General features: G+C 40.2%; 1 protein-coding gene and 1 long non-coding RNA gene across 7 annotated transcripts; both read left to right on the forward strand.

Moving 5' to 3' along the window:
- Nucleotides 1-4,066: 4,066 nt before the first annotated feature.
- LOC148395481 (uncharacterized) lies at nucleotides 4,067-7,960 on the forward strand. Its single transcript, XM_088381371.1, has 7 exons — nucleotides 4,067-4,070; nucleotides 4,140-4,766; nucleotides 4,840-4,922; nucleotides 4,993-5,097; nucleotides 5,962-6,031; nucleotides 6,285-6,423; nucleotides 7,210-7,960. Exons 1-6 carry the CDS (start codon nucleotides 4,067-4,069, stop codon nucleotides 6,302-6,304), a joined length of 909 nt encoding a protein of 302 aa, XP_088237497.1. The 3' UTR covers nucleotides 6,305-6,423; nucleotides 7,210-7,960.
- Nucleotides 7,961-9,760: 1,800 nt separating this feature from the next.
- On the forward strand, nucleotides 9,761-18,206 carry LOC148395482 (uncharacterized). Of its 6 annotated transcripts, none has more exons than XR_015859630.1 (6): nucleotides 9,762-9,881; nucleotides 10,100-10,203; nucleotides 10,274-10,370; nucleotides 10,466-10,783; nucleotides 10,859-10,913; nucleotides 17,593-18,206. It is a non-coding gene; the product is annotated as an uncharacterized LOC148395482 (long non-coding RNA). The 6 variants fall into 6 exon arrangements; XR_015859631.1 differs by having other exon boundaries at nucleotides 10,281-10,370; XR_015859629.1 differs by lacking the exon at nucleotides 10,274-10,370 and having other exon boundaries at nucleotides 9,761-9,881; nucleotides 10,859-11,270.
- The last annotated feature ends 368 nt before the right edge of the window (nucleotides 18,207-18,574 follow it).

The raw sequence follows: 18,574 nt of genomic DNA on the forward strand, positions 1-18,574 counted from the left end.
CTTTAACCATGATATTTCCCTAATAAAGTGGCCTGTTATTAGGTACACTTGAAAATGGCGGTGTACCTAATGGAGTGTCTGTGTGATTCCCTCGTTAAGCGCACCTGCGTGAAAAGTTTTAGCTCCTGCAGAAGGTGAAAGGAGCTAAAACTTTTCACGCAGGTGCGCTTAACGAGGGTCACTTGGCAAAAATATTGGAACGCGGCCCCTCAAGGACTGGAGGACACCCCTGGTTTAAGTGAAAAGTGCCACACCCGCCCTCACCCCCACTTTCGGATTGGCTGTTTGATCTGTGACGTCACTCGGACACTCTATTAGGTACACCGCCATTTTCAGGTTCGTTCGCGAAGCGTTGCTGCTATGCCAGCCGACACAGTTATGTCGACATTGTTTTAATTGTGTATTTGTTGGATTGTAGTTGATGTTATTATTATACCGAATGTGTTTGTATTTGAATAAAAGGTTGAAAAAAATCCGTTATGTTATTTTGTTATTTATATAAAATTATAAAATTTGTTATTTTGGGGAGCACCAACTCATATAAAAACGTAAAACACATACGTATCGTCGTATAAAGCAGTTGGCCAAATGTCAGATTTTTATGTTTTAATTGGCAACCCTTTCCACAGTAGTCACCATGACAGGCGACCGCCTGGTGGCGTCAGTGTGCCGAGCGCCGTTGGACGATCAGGAGAAGAAGATTTGAATTGACGGACGTGACGTCAGGTCTTTAGGTAAATCGAAGGCAGGTGTGCTCAAGGGGAGTTATCATATGCAGGTGCCACCGAGCGCGTGGCGGCGGACGGTTTCTCAGGTAAGCTAGCATGCTAGCAAATGTTTGTCGTCTCCTGCCGTTTTTCACGACGGACGCCGTGTTTGTTGCACGATTTTCGCGCTCAAGGGGAGTTCTCAAATGCAGCGCGTGGCATTTTCTCAGGTAAGGGAGCAAATGTTTGTCGTTTCTTGCCGTCTCTCACGACGGACGCCATGTTTGTATGTTGCAGGATTTTCACACGGCGACTGTAGGCGTCGAAGTTAACTGGAGACCGCAAGGAGAGTTTTCAAATAGGCCCCAAAATGTGTGGTTTGTTGCCTTTTCTCACAAGCCTTTTTTATTTTGTTTGTCGCAGGATTGTCGTACTCTCGTGACTCGGCAACGTCACGTCCACCTGGAGGTAAATTGTAGGCCGCAGGCAATTTAGCCCGTGAGCAAATGTTTGCAGTTTCTTACGATACCATTTATTATTTCTTGCAGGATTTTGGCTGTCTCAGGAGTGCTTGAGGTTTGGGCACGGCACGCCACAATCGACTTTGCGTCGCGTCGTTGCGCGTTTTGGTGGTATTTCAAATGTCTTTAGCGTTATTTATTTTTTTTATTTTTTTTAATGCTGGCCAGCATTTTTCATTCGTTTGTTTGTAGAAGTTTCGTAAATGATGAAGCGCGTGTTTGTCTGACTATAGGAAATGTTAGTTTGACTCTAGTCAACTAAACAATGTTTTTATTATTTTATATTATGCGTGTGCCATTTCCATGTTATGCAAACTGATAAATGTAACGAATTTGTTACGTCATGTCCAAATGTGAGCAAATCCATTCAAAGATGGCGCCCGCCCGCCCACCCGCTCTCGTTCCGTTGCGCAACAAACATTTGCGCGGCTTATTTTCTCCCGTTTTGGACGCCGCCAACCTGGATCATCCATCTGTCCAATGTGAGGTGAGTTGATGAATTATAATCCTGAATAATTATTATAATTTACTACAATATAACGATTATATATTTTTTCAACTGCAAAACTCAACTTAGTATGTATAAAATTAAAATACATAAATGTATAATATTTTTGTTGCAATAACTTCTTTGTCTTTTGTAGCACTAGAAATGACTGCCCAGCCAGCATCCTTCTATACAAAGCAAGCAGGAGGCTCTTGAGGAGCTATTTCAGTGATGCTGAGGACACTGAGGAAGAGTAGTCCTAAATCAGGTGAAAACCTGTTTTTGTCAAGTTTCAACTTCCCAACACACAATGGTTGTCGAGTTTTAGCTTCCCAGCACACAATTAATGGCTGTGTTTTTGTAGGCTGCAAGAGGAGCCGAATGGGATAATTCCATATGAAAAGGCACAATGGCCTATCCAAAGGAGCGATGGCCTGTCCAAAGGAGCCATGGCCTATCCAAAGGAGCCATGGCCTATCCAAAGGAGCCATGGCCTATCCAAAGGAGCCATGGCCTATCCAAAGGAGCCATGGCCATATGCAAAGGAGCAATGGCCATATGCAAAGGAGCAAAGGAGCAATGGCCATATGCAAAGGAGCAAAGGAGCAATGGCCATATGCAAAGGAGCAAAGGAGCAATGGCCATATGCAAAGGAGCAATGGCCATATGCAAAGGAGCAAAGGAGCAATGGCCATATGCAAAGGAGCAAAGGAGCAATGGCCATATGCAAAGGAGCAAAGGAGCAAAGGCCATATGCAAAGGAGCAAAGGAGCAATGGCCATATGCAAAGGAGCAATGGCCATATGCAAAGGAGCAATGGCCATATGCAAAGGAGCGATGGCCATATGCAAAGGAGCAATGGCCATATGCAAAGGAGCAATGGCCATATGCAAAGGAGCAAAGGAGCAATGGCCATATGCAAAGGAGCAAAGGAGCAATGGCCATATGCAAAGGAGCAATGGCCATATGCAAAGGAGCAATGGCCATATGCAAAGGAGCAATGGCCATATCAAGTCAAGAATCAAGCATCGCGCTGTAAAAGTCAACGTGTGCGGATCATGTGCCCAGGAGGGGGCAGTGTGGTTGCCTTTGGTTATGGGTGCACGACGGAAAGGTTGCAGGTGTGGACAGTGTTTAGGGCTCTGATGGTTGGTCTTGCTTTCGAGGTGCGCTGTGGTTGTGGCTGGTCTGGATCCAGCGTTGTCTTGTGCTTGGTTGCCATTGACGGCCCACTTGGGGGAGGACGTGGTTCCGTGGATGGACACAAAACTGAACTTTGACGTGGAGCTGAATGTCCAATTTTGCCATACGACTTGTACCATTGTGTATCTTTTTCTAACCTGCCACTGTCGTAGTTGCTGCGTTCTTTGTTCTTTCCCCTCGGTGTAGGGTGGCGTCGGAGCGAGCCGATCCCGAATGTCCAATTTTGCAATTTGACTTGTGACATTTTCTTTTTCTAACCTACCACTGTTGCACTTCGTCTAACCCTAACCTACCACTGTGGTACTTGTGTTCTTTGTTCTCCCCTAGGTGTTGGAGCGAGACAGTCACATTGTGTCTTTTTCTAACCTAGCACTGTCGTGCTTGATCGAAGCCTAACGTACCACTGTGCGTCCTTTGTTCTCTAGGTGTAGGGGGCGGTGTTGGGGCGAGCCGGTCCACGGTGAAGACTTAATGATGTGAGCAGCGCCCAACTCATTGCATGTTCTACCTTTTGCAGGCCGGACGCAAAAGGGGGGTGCATGGCCCGATTCGACCCGGTGACCGTCACCAAGAGTACCTAACGGCTGTGATCAAGTAAGCAAGTGACCTACAACATGGGGTGCTCTTTGAGTTTCTAACATTTGTTTCCGTTTGTGCAGATGGCGACCGGGACGCGACACGATCTGGTCAGAGGTGGACGGACCGCTGTGGCATCGCTCTGAAGTAGCAGAGTTCTGAGGGAGACCCGCTTCCCTGGAGGCGTCGACCTGCGCAGCTTCAGCATGTGAAATGGATTTTTTTCTTTTCTTTTTAGTTCACACCGGCGGTGTCCAAATGTCTGTTTGAGGGCTGCATACTGAATCAAATTGAGAATTCTTTGACACAAATTCATTCAATCCATCACAAAATGTTGCCATTCATATTTTGTGCTACAAAGCAGTGTTGCGTTCATTCGTGTGGTGTGTTGATCAAGTTGGCCCGAGGCTACCATTTGGACACCAATGGTGACGTGTGTGTAGGGCTGCACCTGGATTGGAAAACCGTCATATGGTGGTGTAGGTCGTTGACATGCACTTTAGGAAAACAAAGATTTTTTTTCTATTCATGTGGCAAATGAAACATGTTTTCTGGCCTCCTAACTATTTGTAATGAGTTTAGAAGATAAGTCATTGATGCAAGTTAAAGTTAACTGGTCTAAGTGATGTCATTGGGATCAAATAGTTCCTCGCCATCCTAGAATTTTGCACAACTTTGCTCAATGCTGTGGTCTGGCCCAATACTGCCATATTGTTGGTATTCCAAAATGTTGTGCAGCCCTCATTGAGTGCCAAACGCGCAGCGACGGCAAGCGACCGCGCAGCGACTGCAAGCGCAAGCGACCGCGCAGCGACTGCAAGCGCAAGCGACCGCGCAGCGACTGCAAGCGCAAGCGACCGCGCAGCGACGGCAAGCGCAAGCGACCGCGCAGCGACGGCAAGCGCAAGCGACGGCGCAAGCGACGGCAAGCGCAAGCGACGGCAAGCGCAAGCGACGGCGCAAGCGACTGCGCAAGCGACGGCAAGCGCAAGCGACTGCGCAAGCGACTGCGCAAGCGACTGCGCAAGCGACTGCGCAAGCGACTGCGCAAGCGACTGCGCAAGCGACGGCAAGCGCAAGCGACGGCGCAGCGAGACTTTTGTGCTTGTCTTGCAAGGTGGAAGAGACGATGTATGAAACGAAGAGCCGGTGGATGGAGGCCACCAGACCCGCGATTGGTGAGCGGGGTGCAAAGGAAGGAATCACCCAAGGAAAGCAGTCGCCAAGTGTTGAAGAGGAGCCTGATGCACGACTGGCCAAGGCTGGCCAGAGGTGGTGGTGACATGGCAATCCAATATGCAACACTTGTTAGTTTTAATATGATTTCCTTATTTTTGCCGTTCAGGGTTGCCAGGGCGGCGGATGGGACGAGCACCAGCCTCCACCGAGAGGGACTGGGCTGCACCCACAAGACCAGGGAGGGGGCAGGTAATGAGTACGTTGACAGAAGTGAACCGCATGCAACTGAGTGCCGTTTGTCTTTTTGCACTTGTGCGAGGCGAAAGAAGAGTCCAACACCGGCCGGAGCAGACCCGGACCTTGGCCCGTGACGAGCGGCCCACACGAGACTGATGGGGGCAGATGCAGCCAGCGTTTCAGGGGAGTATGACTTTGTTTTTTCTTTTGTGCTTTCCCTACCCCTGTCTGTTTGAATAGGGTAACTAGTAGCACGCACGGGCATTTGGGTTGCTGTGACCCTCTAGATACGAATCGGCAAAGTAGACATCCCCTGCCTGCCTCCCTCCCCCCTTCCCTTCCCCCCTCTCTCTCTCTCTCGCTCTCTCTCTCTCTCGCTCGCTCGCTCGCTCTCTCGCTCTCGCTCTCTCGCTCTCGCTCTCTTTCTCCAACGCGCCCGGCAGTACCTGCATGGCCTGGTGCACTCAGAATGGAACGTGGCTATACCTTGCCCTTTGTGGAATACCAGGGTATAATGTCTGCCAGACTGGGTCCCAGTGTCGTCGACGGTGTCGAGGACAAGGAGCTTCTCCGTGACGCTCTCCGTGACGTCACGTTTTCCTCTTTTTTTCCTCTTGGGGCCAAGCCAGCTCTACTCAGGGGGAACTGGCCGGTTGCGCTTAAGTGCGCACCAAAGCCTCTTCTCATCTCCTCTCTCTCTCTCTCTCTCTCTCTCTCTCTCTCTCTCTCTCTCTCTCTCTCTCTCTCTCTCTCTCTCTCTCTCTCTCTCTCTCTCTCTCTCTCTCTCTCTCTCTCTCTCTCTCTCTCTCTCTCTCTCTCTCTCTCTCTCTCTCTCTCTCTCTCTCTCTCTCTCTCCCCCCCCCCCCCTCCCTCCCCCTCCATCCCTCCCTCCCTTTTTGTAAGGGGTTAAACCCGGATCGCTCCAATCCGACATGCGCCAGCCCGTGCGTGCCGCTAGTTACCTGATTCAAACTTACCTTAGTCAAGGTTGGGGGGCTGCTAGTGGAATTTTTCCCCTTGCCAAAACCAACACAATATGTCTGCCTTTCAGGATTGCTGGGGCACTGGATCGGACGAGTGCCTGCACAGAGGGGGACTGGACAGGACCGCGAGACCAGAGGGTAATAATAAAAAACTTTATTTGTAGAGCACCTTTCATACAAGAAATGCAGCTCAAAGCACTTTACAACAAAGAAATTATAAGCATTGAATTCTTCATATAGGAACAGACATAAAAAGAAAACAAAAACATTCATGTGTGCATACGCTATTAATAAAGGGAGCTTAAAATAGGAGCAAGCTTTAATAGACAGGTAATGAGTACGTCCACAGAAGTGAACCGCATGCAACAGAGTGCCGTTTTTCTTTTTGCAGTGGCACGAGGCGGAGGATGAGTCCAAACGTCGAATACCGGCCGGGGGGGAGCCAACCTTCGCCCGTGATGAGCGGCCGACACGAGACGGACGGGTGCGGATGCGGCGAGGGCAAAGCGCCCAGCCAGCATTTAAGGAGAGTATGACTGCGTTTTTCTTTTGTCCTTTCTTTCCTTCCCTCCCTCCACTTTTTCACTGGGTGTGCACACTGGCTGTCTGCATGATGCCTCTTTCTTTCTCTCTCAGCGCCGCGTCATTTTGCAATATTGTTGTTTTACTGTTGTTTTTTTTAATCATGAAATGAACTGTTTGTACTGTAATTGTGTGTGTGTACCACTGAACTGCAATTAAACTGTGAACTGAATTCAAGTGGTCCATTTTAAACATTGGCATTGGCAGTCTATCGCGCATACAAACTGGAATCATTTGAGACATTCTCAATGACAAGACAATTGTAAAGTTAGGCTGAAACAAAATTGACTTGTTAAATATGCAGTGTCAGGCTTTTTATTTATTTTTTTAACTACACAAAGAAAAGCTGCATGCATTCTAAATTGTTGACAAAAGCCAAGTAGCCAGACACCCATAGATGCAAACGACAAGTGTACAAACGGTCTCTGTTGCGATCAGTAAGTCATCTTTGGCAACCCTGCTTTAAAATGGCCACCGAACTCAGAATCTTGCAGAATGTTGGTACATTTTTCTGTACGAGTAAAAGCTGTTTTAATGTGGTCAGAGACATTTTTTGGTTTGTTTTGAATCGTCATGCATCATGTGGGCATTCTTGTGAATAAAATCAACAGTGGTGTGTTTGCTTCCTGTTGGTGGTCTTGTCAATAAAGTCAACTTTGGTGTCATCGTTCGCGATGTGCCTCAACCGATGGTGCATCTCTTGAATGTGAAACTTCTTGCATGTTTTGTTGCAGGGCTTGGCGTCCCCATTGGCTGTCCGACTACAAAGAAGGCTGCTGCTGTCCAGTCCAGGTTGCTGCTATAGTCAATTTAATGTATAAACATAGCGTGTAACTTCCAGGACCTTAGCTTTCAATTCAAAGCAGTTGCGTAACTACACGGCCAGCCTCGGTACATGTACTGGGTGGTACCACTTTTCAAGGACTTTTCAAACTGAACTTTGACGTGGAGCTGAATGTCCAATTTTGCCATACGACTTGTACCATTGTGTATCTTTTTCAAATTCCACTGCAGACCTCAATCGGAAATCAAATTAAGGGGGTTTTTATTTCAAAGTTTGCGCCCCTAGTTGTCTATGTACAATAAGAGTCGAGCACGAACTTATCGATGCTGCACTTGCAGCTTTTTTTAAATAGTAATTAAAAGGTCGAATTTCCTCCAATATATAGTTTTAAAAAATGTTACTGAATGGGTGAAACGTATGAGAGTTTAAAAGATAAATAAAATTTAAAAAAGGCTTGTGGAACTTTTGTTAGCACTGTAGTGCCAGCAAGGGGGGGCTGGGCAGGGTGGTGGGCGACTGTTCCATAAAAAAGAAATGATCAGACATGTATACATTATGGCACAAGTCCTGCACAACTTGATGTATGCTTCAAGAATGTACATTAACATTATGATTTGTTTATTGAATTGAATTACATCAAAATTATATCTGTCTGTGGAAATATGAAATATGGTGATGTCTAAAATCAGTCCATCCCTTCACTTTGCTATTGTCTTCTTTCCCCTCTGAAGGTTTTTATAGATACTGATGATGGTGTTACAAATACTTTCATGTACAGTGTAAATCCCCTTCAAGGAAATTTAATTTATATACGTGTGTATATATATGATAAATCTGAATCTAATGGTGACCTCAAGTGTTTTTAAATATTTCCATCTGTTAATTTCCTTTGGGCCGAGCCCCCTCCGGCCTGCACCTGTAAACTCCTCCATCATAATACATTTCCAAGCTATGTAAAAATGAAAAAATATTGCCATTTACTACCATATTGCAGGTGCGGGAAAAGTTTTTGGTCACTTTCACGTTCCGCAGGAGCTAAAAGTTTTCCCGCAGGTGCACTTAACGAGGGAATCACACGGCCACTCCATTAGGTACACCGCCCTTTTCAAGTGTACCTAATAACAGGCCACTTTATGAGGGAAATATCATGGTCAAAGGTCACAGGTGTCAAGCTCTAGTCCTCGGGGCCGCGTTCCAACATGTTTCCCAAGATTCCCTCGTTAAGTGCAGGTGCGTGAAAAGTCGTGTCATCGTGTTTGTCGTATCATTGTGTGTGTGTGTATCACTACTGCAGTGTAGTGTTGGCTCGTGAGTGAACGATGGGTTCAAAAGAACGAATGTTTTCAGTGAACGAGAGTGAACGAAAAGATCTAAAGATCTTTGTAGCCATGAGGGAAAAACTTGTTTGGACCCGTTTGAAAATCATTGATTTGATATGACTCAAGAATTGTCTCTGTGCAACGGTGTGGTGTTTCTTAGCAACTGACTTGACAATGAGTCCACGGGAGCACTGCAACGGCGGCAGAATTTTTGCAAGAACAATTCATTTTAGGATGAACTCTCGGTACAAATATTTTCATTTGATTGAAGGCAATGGCGTTAACCACTCGACCAGAGCTCTTGCTGTGCTTAGGGTTTGTGTTAGGCTTGCTCTCGCTTTTGCTGTGCTTAGGGTTAGGCTTGCTTATGCAACCAAATCACCTCAGTTGTTTATCACTTCCTCTGATATTTTTGAACTTACCGTAATTTTCGGACTGTAAGTCGCACCGGAGTATAAGTGAGCAGCAGGGGGGGGCCCCATTTCAACCCCTTCCACTGAGTGCCAAGCAGGGAAGAAATGGGTACCATTGTTATAGTCACTGGTATGACTCGGCAGGGGTTTGAACCCACAACCTCCCAGTCTCAGGGCGGACACTCTCCTCTTAGGCCACTGAGCTGGTAAACACTTGTGTCGTAGTATAACACTTATAGTCGTTTTTAAATAACGTGTATACCTATATACGCCTAAATATTGTCATCCAATATATCTACTGCAATTTCACATTAGATTGCTGGTTTGAAATTTGCTTTTGATATTATTATTTTTAATAAACATTTATGTTAAAACGTGTCTGGCGTCTTATTCCTTGTTTTTATATTCGCCAATTAAAACATAAAAATCAGACATTTTATATGACAATATGTGTAGGTACACTACACTAAATAAATAAAGGGTTAATTGCACAACAAAAGCACGTTTACAAATATACAATACAAATATACTCGATACAAATATTTTCATTTGATTGAAGGCAATGGCATTAACCACTCGACCAGAGCCTGCTCGGGAACCAAAGGAGATTTGGTCATATTGATAGGGTATCCTCCATCCAAACATGTTCGGTGTTGAAAGTTTCAACGGATAGTCCGAAGCAAGCCTTTCCACAGTAGTCACCATGACAGGCGACCACCTGGTGGCGTCAGTGTGCCGAGCACCGTTGGACGATCAGGAGAAGAAGATTTGAATCGACGGATGTGACGTCAGGGCTTTAGGTCAATTGAAGACAGGTGTGCTCGCTCAAGGGGAGTTATCATATGCAGGTGCCACCGAGCGCGGGCCGGCGGCGGCGGACGGTTTCTCAGGTAAGCGAGCATGCTCGCAAATGTTTGTCGTCTTTGTCGTTTAAAAAAAAAATCCTCTTTTAATATTCATGATTTCCTTATTTCTTAAAACTGACCAAATTTAAACGGATGTCTTCCTTTAGTCCAGCTCGTTCCAGCGGCATTGGTCTTGTGTATGTATGATTTTGTGTGTGTTTTTTAATAACGTTTTCATACTTTATTTTATTGTATGTAAATAGCTGTTAGTCACGTGACCCAATGTGGAGGTACTTGTGGGCGGGGCCTGCTAAAAGACCAACTACGGAAGCTCCCCAAGTACTGATGTGCATTCCAGTTCTTTTAGGTGAACTGAATCTTTAGAATCTCTTTGAACGAATCGTTCACTCACGAGCCAACACTATTTGGGTTTTCAGTGTTGAGGTGAGCGTTGGTTGCCCTTCTGTCACTGTCATGGACACGAGTCTTTGGTCAAGTGGTAAACGTCATTGCCTCTAACACGATGGAACCATGGTTCGGGACCCGACCTTACCCGCGAGCTGTGCTTTGTCGATTTTCACTCACTTCTGCATAAAGTTTGTGACTTTTTTTTTTTTTTTTTTTTGAAGGCAGGTTTCAGTCTTGCCTGTCGGAGAGGTGGGCGTGGTCAAGCCAATTTCAGTTGCGCTGTGATTGGTCAGACTGAATTTGGGCAGAGGTAGGAGGCGGGCAAAGTGGCACTTAGGTTTTTGAAGGCAGTTTTCAGTCTTGAGGTGAGCGACAGGTGCAACCGCCCGCGTGTGAAGTGGCCTGTCACGTGGTACGCTAGTGTGCAAAGCACCATTGGACGAGCAGGCGAGGAAGATTTGAATTGACGGATGTGACGTCATGTCTTCGGGTGTTGTCAAATACCGGTGCAATCACCCGCGCAGCGGGCGGTTTCTCAGGTAAGCTAACATGCTAGGAAATGTTTGTCGTTCATTGGCGTTTCTCACGACGGACGCCTTGTTTGTTTGTTGCAGGATTCAAGGCGAGTCATCAAATGCAGGCGCCACCGACCGTGTGGCGGTTTCTCGGGTAAGCTATCAAATGTTTGTCGTTCATTGCCGTTTCTCACGACGGACGCCTTGTTTGTTTGATGCGAACAAATATCTTGAAAATCTTTTCACACTCGTCCCGGCCACCGCGACTGTCGTTTTGCCGCTACAGTATTTCAAACCTCTTTGGCGTTGTGTTTCGTCAAATTAACAATGTTGCATTACATATAGTGTGCTATTTCCGTGTTATGCAAACTGATGAATGTGACAAATTTGTTACGTCATGTTCAAATCTATTCCAAGATGGCGCCCGCCCGCCTTCCGTTATGCAACAAACATTTGCGAGCGTGATTTTCTCCCGTTTAGTCGACTGCTCGATTCATGCCGACATTTTTGAGTGAGTTGATGGATGATAAAATTAAATTATTATAATTCGGATACTTTTGTAATTATTATAACTCATTACAATATACTGATAATTGTATACATATTTTAAATATAAAACTGGAGTTGGTATGTGTAATTGTTGCAAAAATATCATGCCATTGCCACTCTACTCAATGTCTATAATTGTAACTCCCAGATGCAGAGCAAATAGTATGGTATGATATTGTATGGTATTGTATTGTATGTATTGTATTGTATGCATTGTGTGTATGGTAGCGTATGGCAGGGTATTGTATGTGTTCTATGTCAATCAATCCATCCATCCGTCCGTCCACCCACCCGTCCATCCAACCCACCCACCCACCCACCCACCCATCCAGCCCATCCAACCCACCCACCCACCCATCCAGCCCATCCAACCCATCCAGCCCATCCAACCCATCCAACCCATCCAGCCCATCCAACCCATCCATCCACCCACCCATCCATCCAACCCATCCACCCACCCATCCACCCACCCATCCATCCACCCAGCCACCCATCCATCCAGCCACCCAGCCATCCACCGCTTATCCGAACGTCGGATTGCGGCGGCAGCTGCTTTAGGAGGGACTCCCAGACTTTCCTCTCTCCAGCCACTTCATCCAGCTCAACCCAGGAAATCCCAAGATTTGTATGTATTGTTTGTTTTGTTGTTTTTTGTTTTGTTGTTTTTTGTTTTGTTTTTTGTTTTGTCTTTTGTTTTTCTTGTTTTGTTTTTTGTTTTGTATCTATTGTATTGTATGTATTGTATTGTATGTATTGTATGTATTGTATTGTATGTATTGTATGCATTGTATTATATGTATTGTATGTATTGTATGTATTGTATTGTATGTATTTTTTGTTTTTTTGGGGTTTTTTGTTTTTTGTTTTTTTTGTATGTATTGTATTGTATGTATTGTATTGTATGTATCGTATTGTATGTAATTGTATGTATTGTATTATGTATTGTATGTATTGTATTGTATGTATTATTTTATTTTATTTTTATTTTTTTGTTTTTTGTTTTGTTTTGTTTTTTGTTTTGTATGTACTGTATGTATTGTATTGTGTGTATTGTATGTATTGTTTTGTTTTTGTTTTCTTTTTTTTTTTTTTGTATTGTATGTATGTATTGTATGTATTGTATTGTATGTATTGTATGTATTGTATGTATTGTATTGTATGTATTGTATGTATTGTATTGTATGTATTGTTTTTTTGTTTTTTTTTGGTTGTGTTTTTGGTTTTTTTGTTTTGTATGTATTGTATTGTATGTATTGTATTGTATGTTTTTTTTTTTTTTGTATTGTATGTATTGTATGTATTGTTTTTTTTTTTTGTTTTGTTTTGTATGTATTGTATTGTGTGTATTGTATTGTATTGTATGTATTGTTTTTTGTTGGTTTTTTTTGTTTTGTTTTTTTTGTTTTTTTTGCATTGTATGTATTGTATTGTGTGTATTGTATTGTATTGTATGTATTGTTTTTTGTTGGGTTTTTTTGTTTTGTTTTTTTGTTTTTTTTGCATTGTATGTATTGTATGTATGTATTGTATTGTCTGTATTGTATGTATTGTATGTATGTATTGTATGTATTGTATGTATTGTATTGTATTGTATGTATTGTATTGTATTGTATTGTATTGTATGTATTGTATTGTATGCATTGTGTGTATGGTAGCGTATGGCAGGGTATTGTATGTGTTCTATGTCAATCCATCCATCCGTCCGTCCACCCACCCGTCCATCCAACCCATCCAGCCACCCACCCATCCAACCCATCCAGCCACCCACCCATCCAACCCATCCACCCATCCATCCACCCATCCATCCACCCAGCCACCCATCCATCCAACCCATCCACCCACCCATCCACCCACCCATCCATCCACCCAGCCACCCATCCATCCAGCCACCCAGCCATCCACCGCTTATCCGGACGTCGGATTGCGGCGGCAGCAGCTTTAGGAGGGACTCCCAGACTTTCCTCTCTCCAGCCACTTCATCCAGCTCAACCCAGGAAATCCCAAGATTTGTATGTATTGTTTGTTTTGTTGTTTTTTGTTTTGTTGTTTTTTGTTTTGTTTTTCTTGTTTTGTTTTTTGTTTTGTATCTATTGTATGTATTGTATTGTATGTATTGTATTGTATGTATTGTATTGTATGTATTGTATTGTATGTATTGTATGTATTGTTTTTTTTTTTTTTTTTGGTTTTTCTTTTTGGTTTTGGTTTTTTTTGTATGTATTGTATTGTATGTATTGTATTGTATGTATTTTTTTTGTTTTGTTTTTTGTTTTGTTTTTTGTTTTTATTGTATGTATTGTTTTGTATTGTTTGTTTTGTTTTGTTTTTTGTTTTGTATGTCTTGTATGTATTGTATTGTATGTATTGTATTGTATGTATTGTATGTATCGTATTGTATGTAATTGTATGTAATTGTATGTATTGTATTATGTATTGTATGTATTGTATTGTATGTATTATTTTATTTTATTTTTATTTTTTTGTTTTGTTTTGTTTTTTGTTTTGTATGTACTGTATGTATTGTGTTGTGTGTATTGTATGTATTGTTTTGTTTTTGTTTTCTTTTTTTTTTTTTTTTTGTATTGTATGTATGTATTGTATGTATGTATTGTATGTATTGTATTGTATTGTATGTATTGTATTGTATGTATTGTATATATTGTATGTATTGTATTATATGTATTGTATGTATTGTATTGTATGTATTGTTTTTTTGTTTTTTTTGGTTGTGTTTTTGGTTTTTTTGTTTTGTATGTATTGTATGTATTGTATTGTATGTATTGTATGTATTTTTTTTTTTTTTTTTTTTTGTATTGTATGTATTGTTTTTTTGTTTTTTTTTGTTTTGTATGTATTGTATTGTGTGTATTGTATTGTATTGTATTGTATGTATTGTTTTTTGTTGGGTTTTTTTGTTTTGTTTTTTTGGGTTTTTTTGCATTGTATGTATTGTATTGTGTGTATTGTATTGTATTGTATTGTATGTATTGTTTTTTGTTGGGTTTTTTTGTTTTGTTTTTTTGTTTTTTTTGCATTGTATGTATGTATTGTATTGTCTGTATTGTATGTATGTATTGTATGTATTGTATGTATTGTATGTATTGTATGTGTTTGTATTGTATGTATTGTATTGTATTGTATGTATTGTATGTATGTATTGTATGTATGTATTGTATGTATTGTATTGTATGTATTGTATGTATTGTATGTATGTATTGTATGTGTTGCATGTATTGTATGTGTTGTATGTGTTTCTATTGTATGTATTGTATTGTATTGTATGTATTGTATTGTATGTATTGTATTGTATGTATTGTATGTATTGTATTGTATGTATTGTATTGTATGTATTGTTTTTTTTGTTTTTTTTGCATTGTATGTATTGTATTGTATGTATTGTATGTATTGTATTGTATGTATTGTATGTATTGTTTGTATTCTATGTATTGTATTGTATTGTATTGTATTGTATTGTATTGTATTGTATTGTATTGTATGTATTGTGTTGTATGTATTGTATTGTATGTATTGTATTGTATGTATTGTTTTTTGTTTTTTTTGTTTTTTGTTTTGTATGTATTGTGTGTATTGTATTGTATTGTATGTATTGTATGTATTGTTTTGTTTTGTTTTTTGTTTTGTTTTTTGTTTTGTATGTATTGTGTGTATTGTATTGTATTGTATGTATTGTTTTTTTTGTTTTGTTTTCTTTTTTGTTTTGTTTTTTGTTTTTTTGTATTGTAATTATTGTATGTATTGTATTGTATTGTATGTATTGTATTGTATGTATTGTATTGTATTTGTATTGTATTGTATTGTTTGTATTGTTTGTATTGTATTGTTTGTATTGTATTGTTTGTATTGTATTGTTTGTATGTATTGTTTGTATGTATTGTTTGTATGTATTGTTTGTATGTATTGTATTGTATGTATTGTATTGTTTGTATGTATTGTTTGTATTGTATTGTTTGTATTGTATTGTTTGTATGTATTGTTTGTATTGTATGTATTGTATTGTTTGTTTTGTTTTTTGTTTTGTTTTTTGTTCTCCCATCCACCCACCCACCCATCCATCCATCCATCCATCCATCCATCCATCCACCCACCCATCCATCCACCCATCCATCCAGCCACCCATCCAGCCAGCCTCCCAGCCATCCACCGCTTATCCGGACGTCGGATTTTTTTGTATTGTATGTATTGTATGTATGTATTGTTTTGTTTTGTTTTTGGTTTGTTGTTTTTTGTTTTGTTTTTTGTTTTGTATGTATTGTATGTATGTATGGTATGTATTGTATGTATCGTATTGTATCGTGTTGTATTGTATGTATTGTATGTCTTGTATTGTATGTATTGTATTGCATTGTATTGTATGTATTGTATTGTATGTATTGTATGTATTGTATTGTATGCATTGTATTGTATGTATTGTTTATTTTTTGTTTTTTTTTGTTTTTTTTGTTTTGTATGTACTGTATGTATTGTATTGTGTGTATTGTATTGTATGTATTGTTTTTTGTTTTGTTTTCTTCTTTTTTTTTGTTTTTTTGTATTGTATTGTATGTATTGTATTGTTTGTATTGTATTGTATGTATTGTATGTATTGTATTGTATTGTATTGTATTGTATTGTATTGTATGTATTGTATTGTATGTATTGTATTGTATGTATTGTATTGTATGTATTGTATTGTATGTATTGTATTGTATGTATTGTATTGTATGTATTGTATTGTATGTATTGTATTGTTTGTATTGTATTGTTTGTATTGTATTGTTTGTATTGTATTGTTTGTATTGTATGTATTGTATGTATTGTATTGTATTTATTGTATTGTATTGTATTGTATTGTATTGTATGTATTGTATTGTATTGTTTGTTTTTGTTTTTTTTGTGTTTTGTTTTGTATGTATTGTATGTATTGTGTGTATTGTATGTATTGTATGTTTTGTTTTGTTTTTTGTTTTGTTTTTTTTGTTTTGTTGTCTTTTTTGTTTTGTTTTTTTGTATTGTATGTATTGTATTGTATGTATGTATTGTATTGTTTGTATTGTATTGTTTGTATGTATTGTTTGTATGTATTGTATGTATGTATTGTATGTATTGTTTGTATGTATTGTTTGTATTGTATTGTTTGTTTTGTTTTTGGTTTTTTGTTTTGTATGTATTGTATTGTATGTATTGTATTGTATGTATTTTTTGTTTTTTGTTTTGTATGTATTGTATTGTATGTATTGTTTGTATGTATTGTTTGTATTGTATTGTTTGTTTTGTTTTTGGTTTTTTGTTTTGTATGTATTGTATGTATTGTATTGTATGTATTTTTTGTTTTTTGTTTTGTATGTATTGTATTGTATGTATTGTTTTTTTTTTTGTTTTTTTCATTTGTTTTTTCTTTTTTGTTTTGTATGTATTGTATGTATTTGTTTTTTCTTTTGTTTTTCTTTTGTTTTCTTTTTTTTTTGTTTTGTATGTATTGTATTGTATGTATTGTATTGTATGTGTTGTATGTATTGTATTGTATGTATTGTATTGTATTGTTTGTTTTGTATGGTTTGTTTTGTATTGTTTGTTTTTCTTTTTTTTTAATGTTTTGTTTTGCGCCGCGTCATTTTGCAATATTGTTGTTTTACTGTTGTTTTTTTAATCATGAAATGAACTGTTTGTACTGTAACTGTGTGTGTGTACCACTGAACTGCAATTAAACTGTGAACTGAATTCAAGTGGTCCATTTTAAACATTGGCATTGGCAGTCTATCGTGCATACAAACTGGAATCATTTGAGACATTCTCAATGACAAGACAATTGTAAAGTTAGGCTGAAACAAAATTGACTTGTTAAATATGCAGTGTCAGGCTTTTTTTTTTTTTTTTTTTTAACTACACAAAGAAAAGCTGCATGCATTCTAAATTGTTGACAAAAGCCAAGTAGCCAGACACCCATAGATGCAAACGACAAGTGTACAAACGGTTTCTGTTGCGATCAGTAAGTCATCTTTGGCAACCCTGCTTTAAAATGGCCACCGAACTCAGAATCTTGCAGAATGTTGGTACATTTTTCTGTACGAGTAAAAGCTGTTTTAATGTGGTCAGAGACATTTTTTGGTTTTTGAATCGTCATGCATCATGTGGGCATACTTGTGAATAAAATCAACAGTGGTGTGTTTGCTTCCTGTTGGTGGTCTTGTAAATAAAGTCAACTTTGGTGTCAGTCATCATTCGGGATGTGCCTCAATCGATGGTGCATCTCTTGAATGTGAAACTTCTTGCATGTTTTCCTGCAGGGCTTGGCGTCCCCATTGGCTGTCTGACTACAAAGAAGGCTGCTGCTGTCCAGTCCAGGTTGCTGCTATAGTCAATTGAATGTATAAACATAGCGAGTAACTTCCAGGACCTTAGCTTTCAATTCAAAGCACAGTTGCGTAACTACACGGCCAGCCTTGGTACATGTACTGGGTGGTACCACCCAGTTCAGAGTGAAGTAAAGGCCAGAGTGGTCGTCTTAATACTAGCATCCTCATGAAATTGACCATATCAGACAGGCTACTAGATGAATTCCAAGTGCTACCACCGGGTGGCAGCGTATTTGCCTCAAGCTGTTTGGTGCTGGGTCAATGCGACGCGTCTTTCGTTGTTTTGCCCAAAGCAACCTAATACACAATATTTGCCTCAACCTGTCTGACGCTCCATTGAACTGTATGCAATAATTTTTAACTTGAAACAACTACATTACAAATGATAGGCGCCCTAATTAGACAGCTGGGTCAACGTGACCCGTCTTTTGCGGTTTGTTTTGCCCAAAGCAACCTAACGCATAGGTACTGCCGCTATCTCGTCGATGTGCATGTCTCTAAAATGTACAAAGCAAATTCATTTGCATAATAAACTTCCAAACCAAGCAATGCTTCTTTCTAGGTCTCCTCATGTCCTCAGCACTGCAAACCTTTGTGCCGATACACCATATGAAGTAAATGATGGAATGTTTTTGTTTTTTTTACATCTCTAATGTGTATCAAGCATACCAGATGGTGTTTTAGAACAGCCTAGAATATTAAGTTACAAAAAGTTTAAAAAAACTTACTAAAGTGTAGAAAAAGTTATTGATTTTATATTTGCTCCACGGAGGGAGTATTGACAAGCGTTACCTCCTTCATAGTCTGCGCATTGTGTGCTTCGCAGCGCGGTGTGGATAGCAGGGGGCGCAGGCGGCACCGGGAGCAGCGGCGCAGGCAGCAGGGGTGGGGAATCGAACCCTGGATCTCAGGT

The sequence above is a fragment of the Syngnathus floridae genome, chromosome 7 (assembly GCF_059516105.1).
Source record: "Syngnathus floridae isolate MCC-2025c chromosome 7, RoL_Sflo_1.0, whole genome shotgun sequence".
In the NCBI taxonomy this organism is placed as follows: domain Eukaryota; kingdom Metazoa; phylum Chordata; class Actinopteri; order Syngnathiformes; family Syngnathidae; genus Syngnathus; species Syngnathus floridae.

Coding starts and splice junctions, on each gene's coding strand:
- LOC148395481 (XM_088381371.1), top strand. Junction 4,767..4,839: donor CTGGCCAAGGCTGGCCAGAG/GTGGTGGTGACA, acceptor TTTGCCGTTCAG/GGTTGCCAGGGCGGCGGATG. Junction 6,032..6,284: donor CAGGACCGCGAGACCAGAGG/GTAATAATAAAA, acceptor TTCTTTTTGCAG/TGGCACGAGGCGGAGGATGA.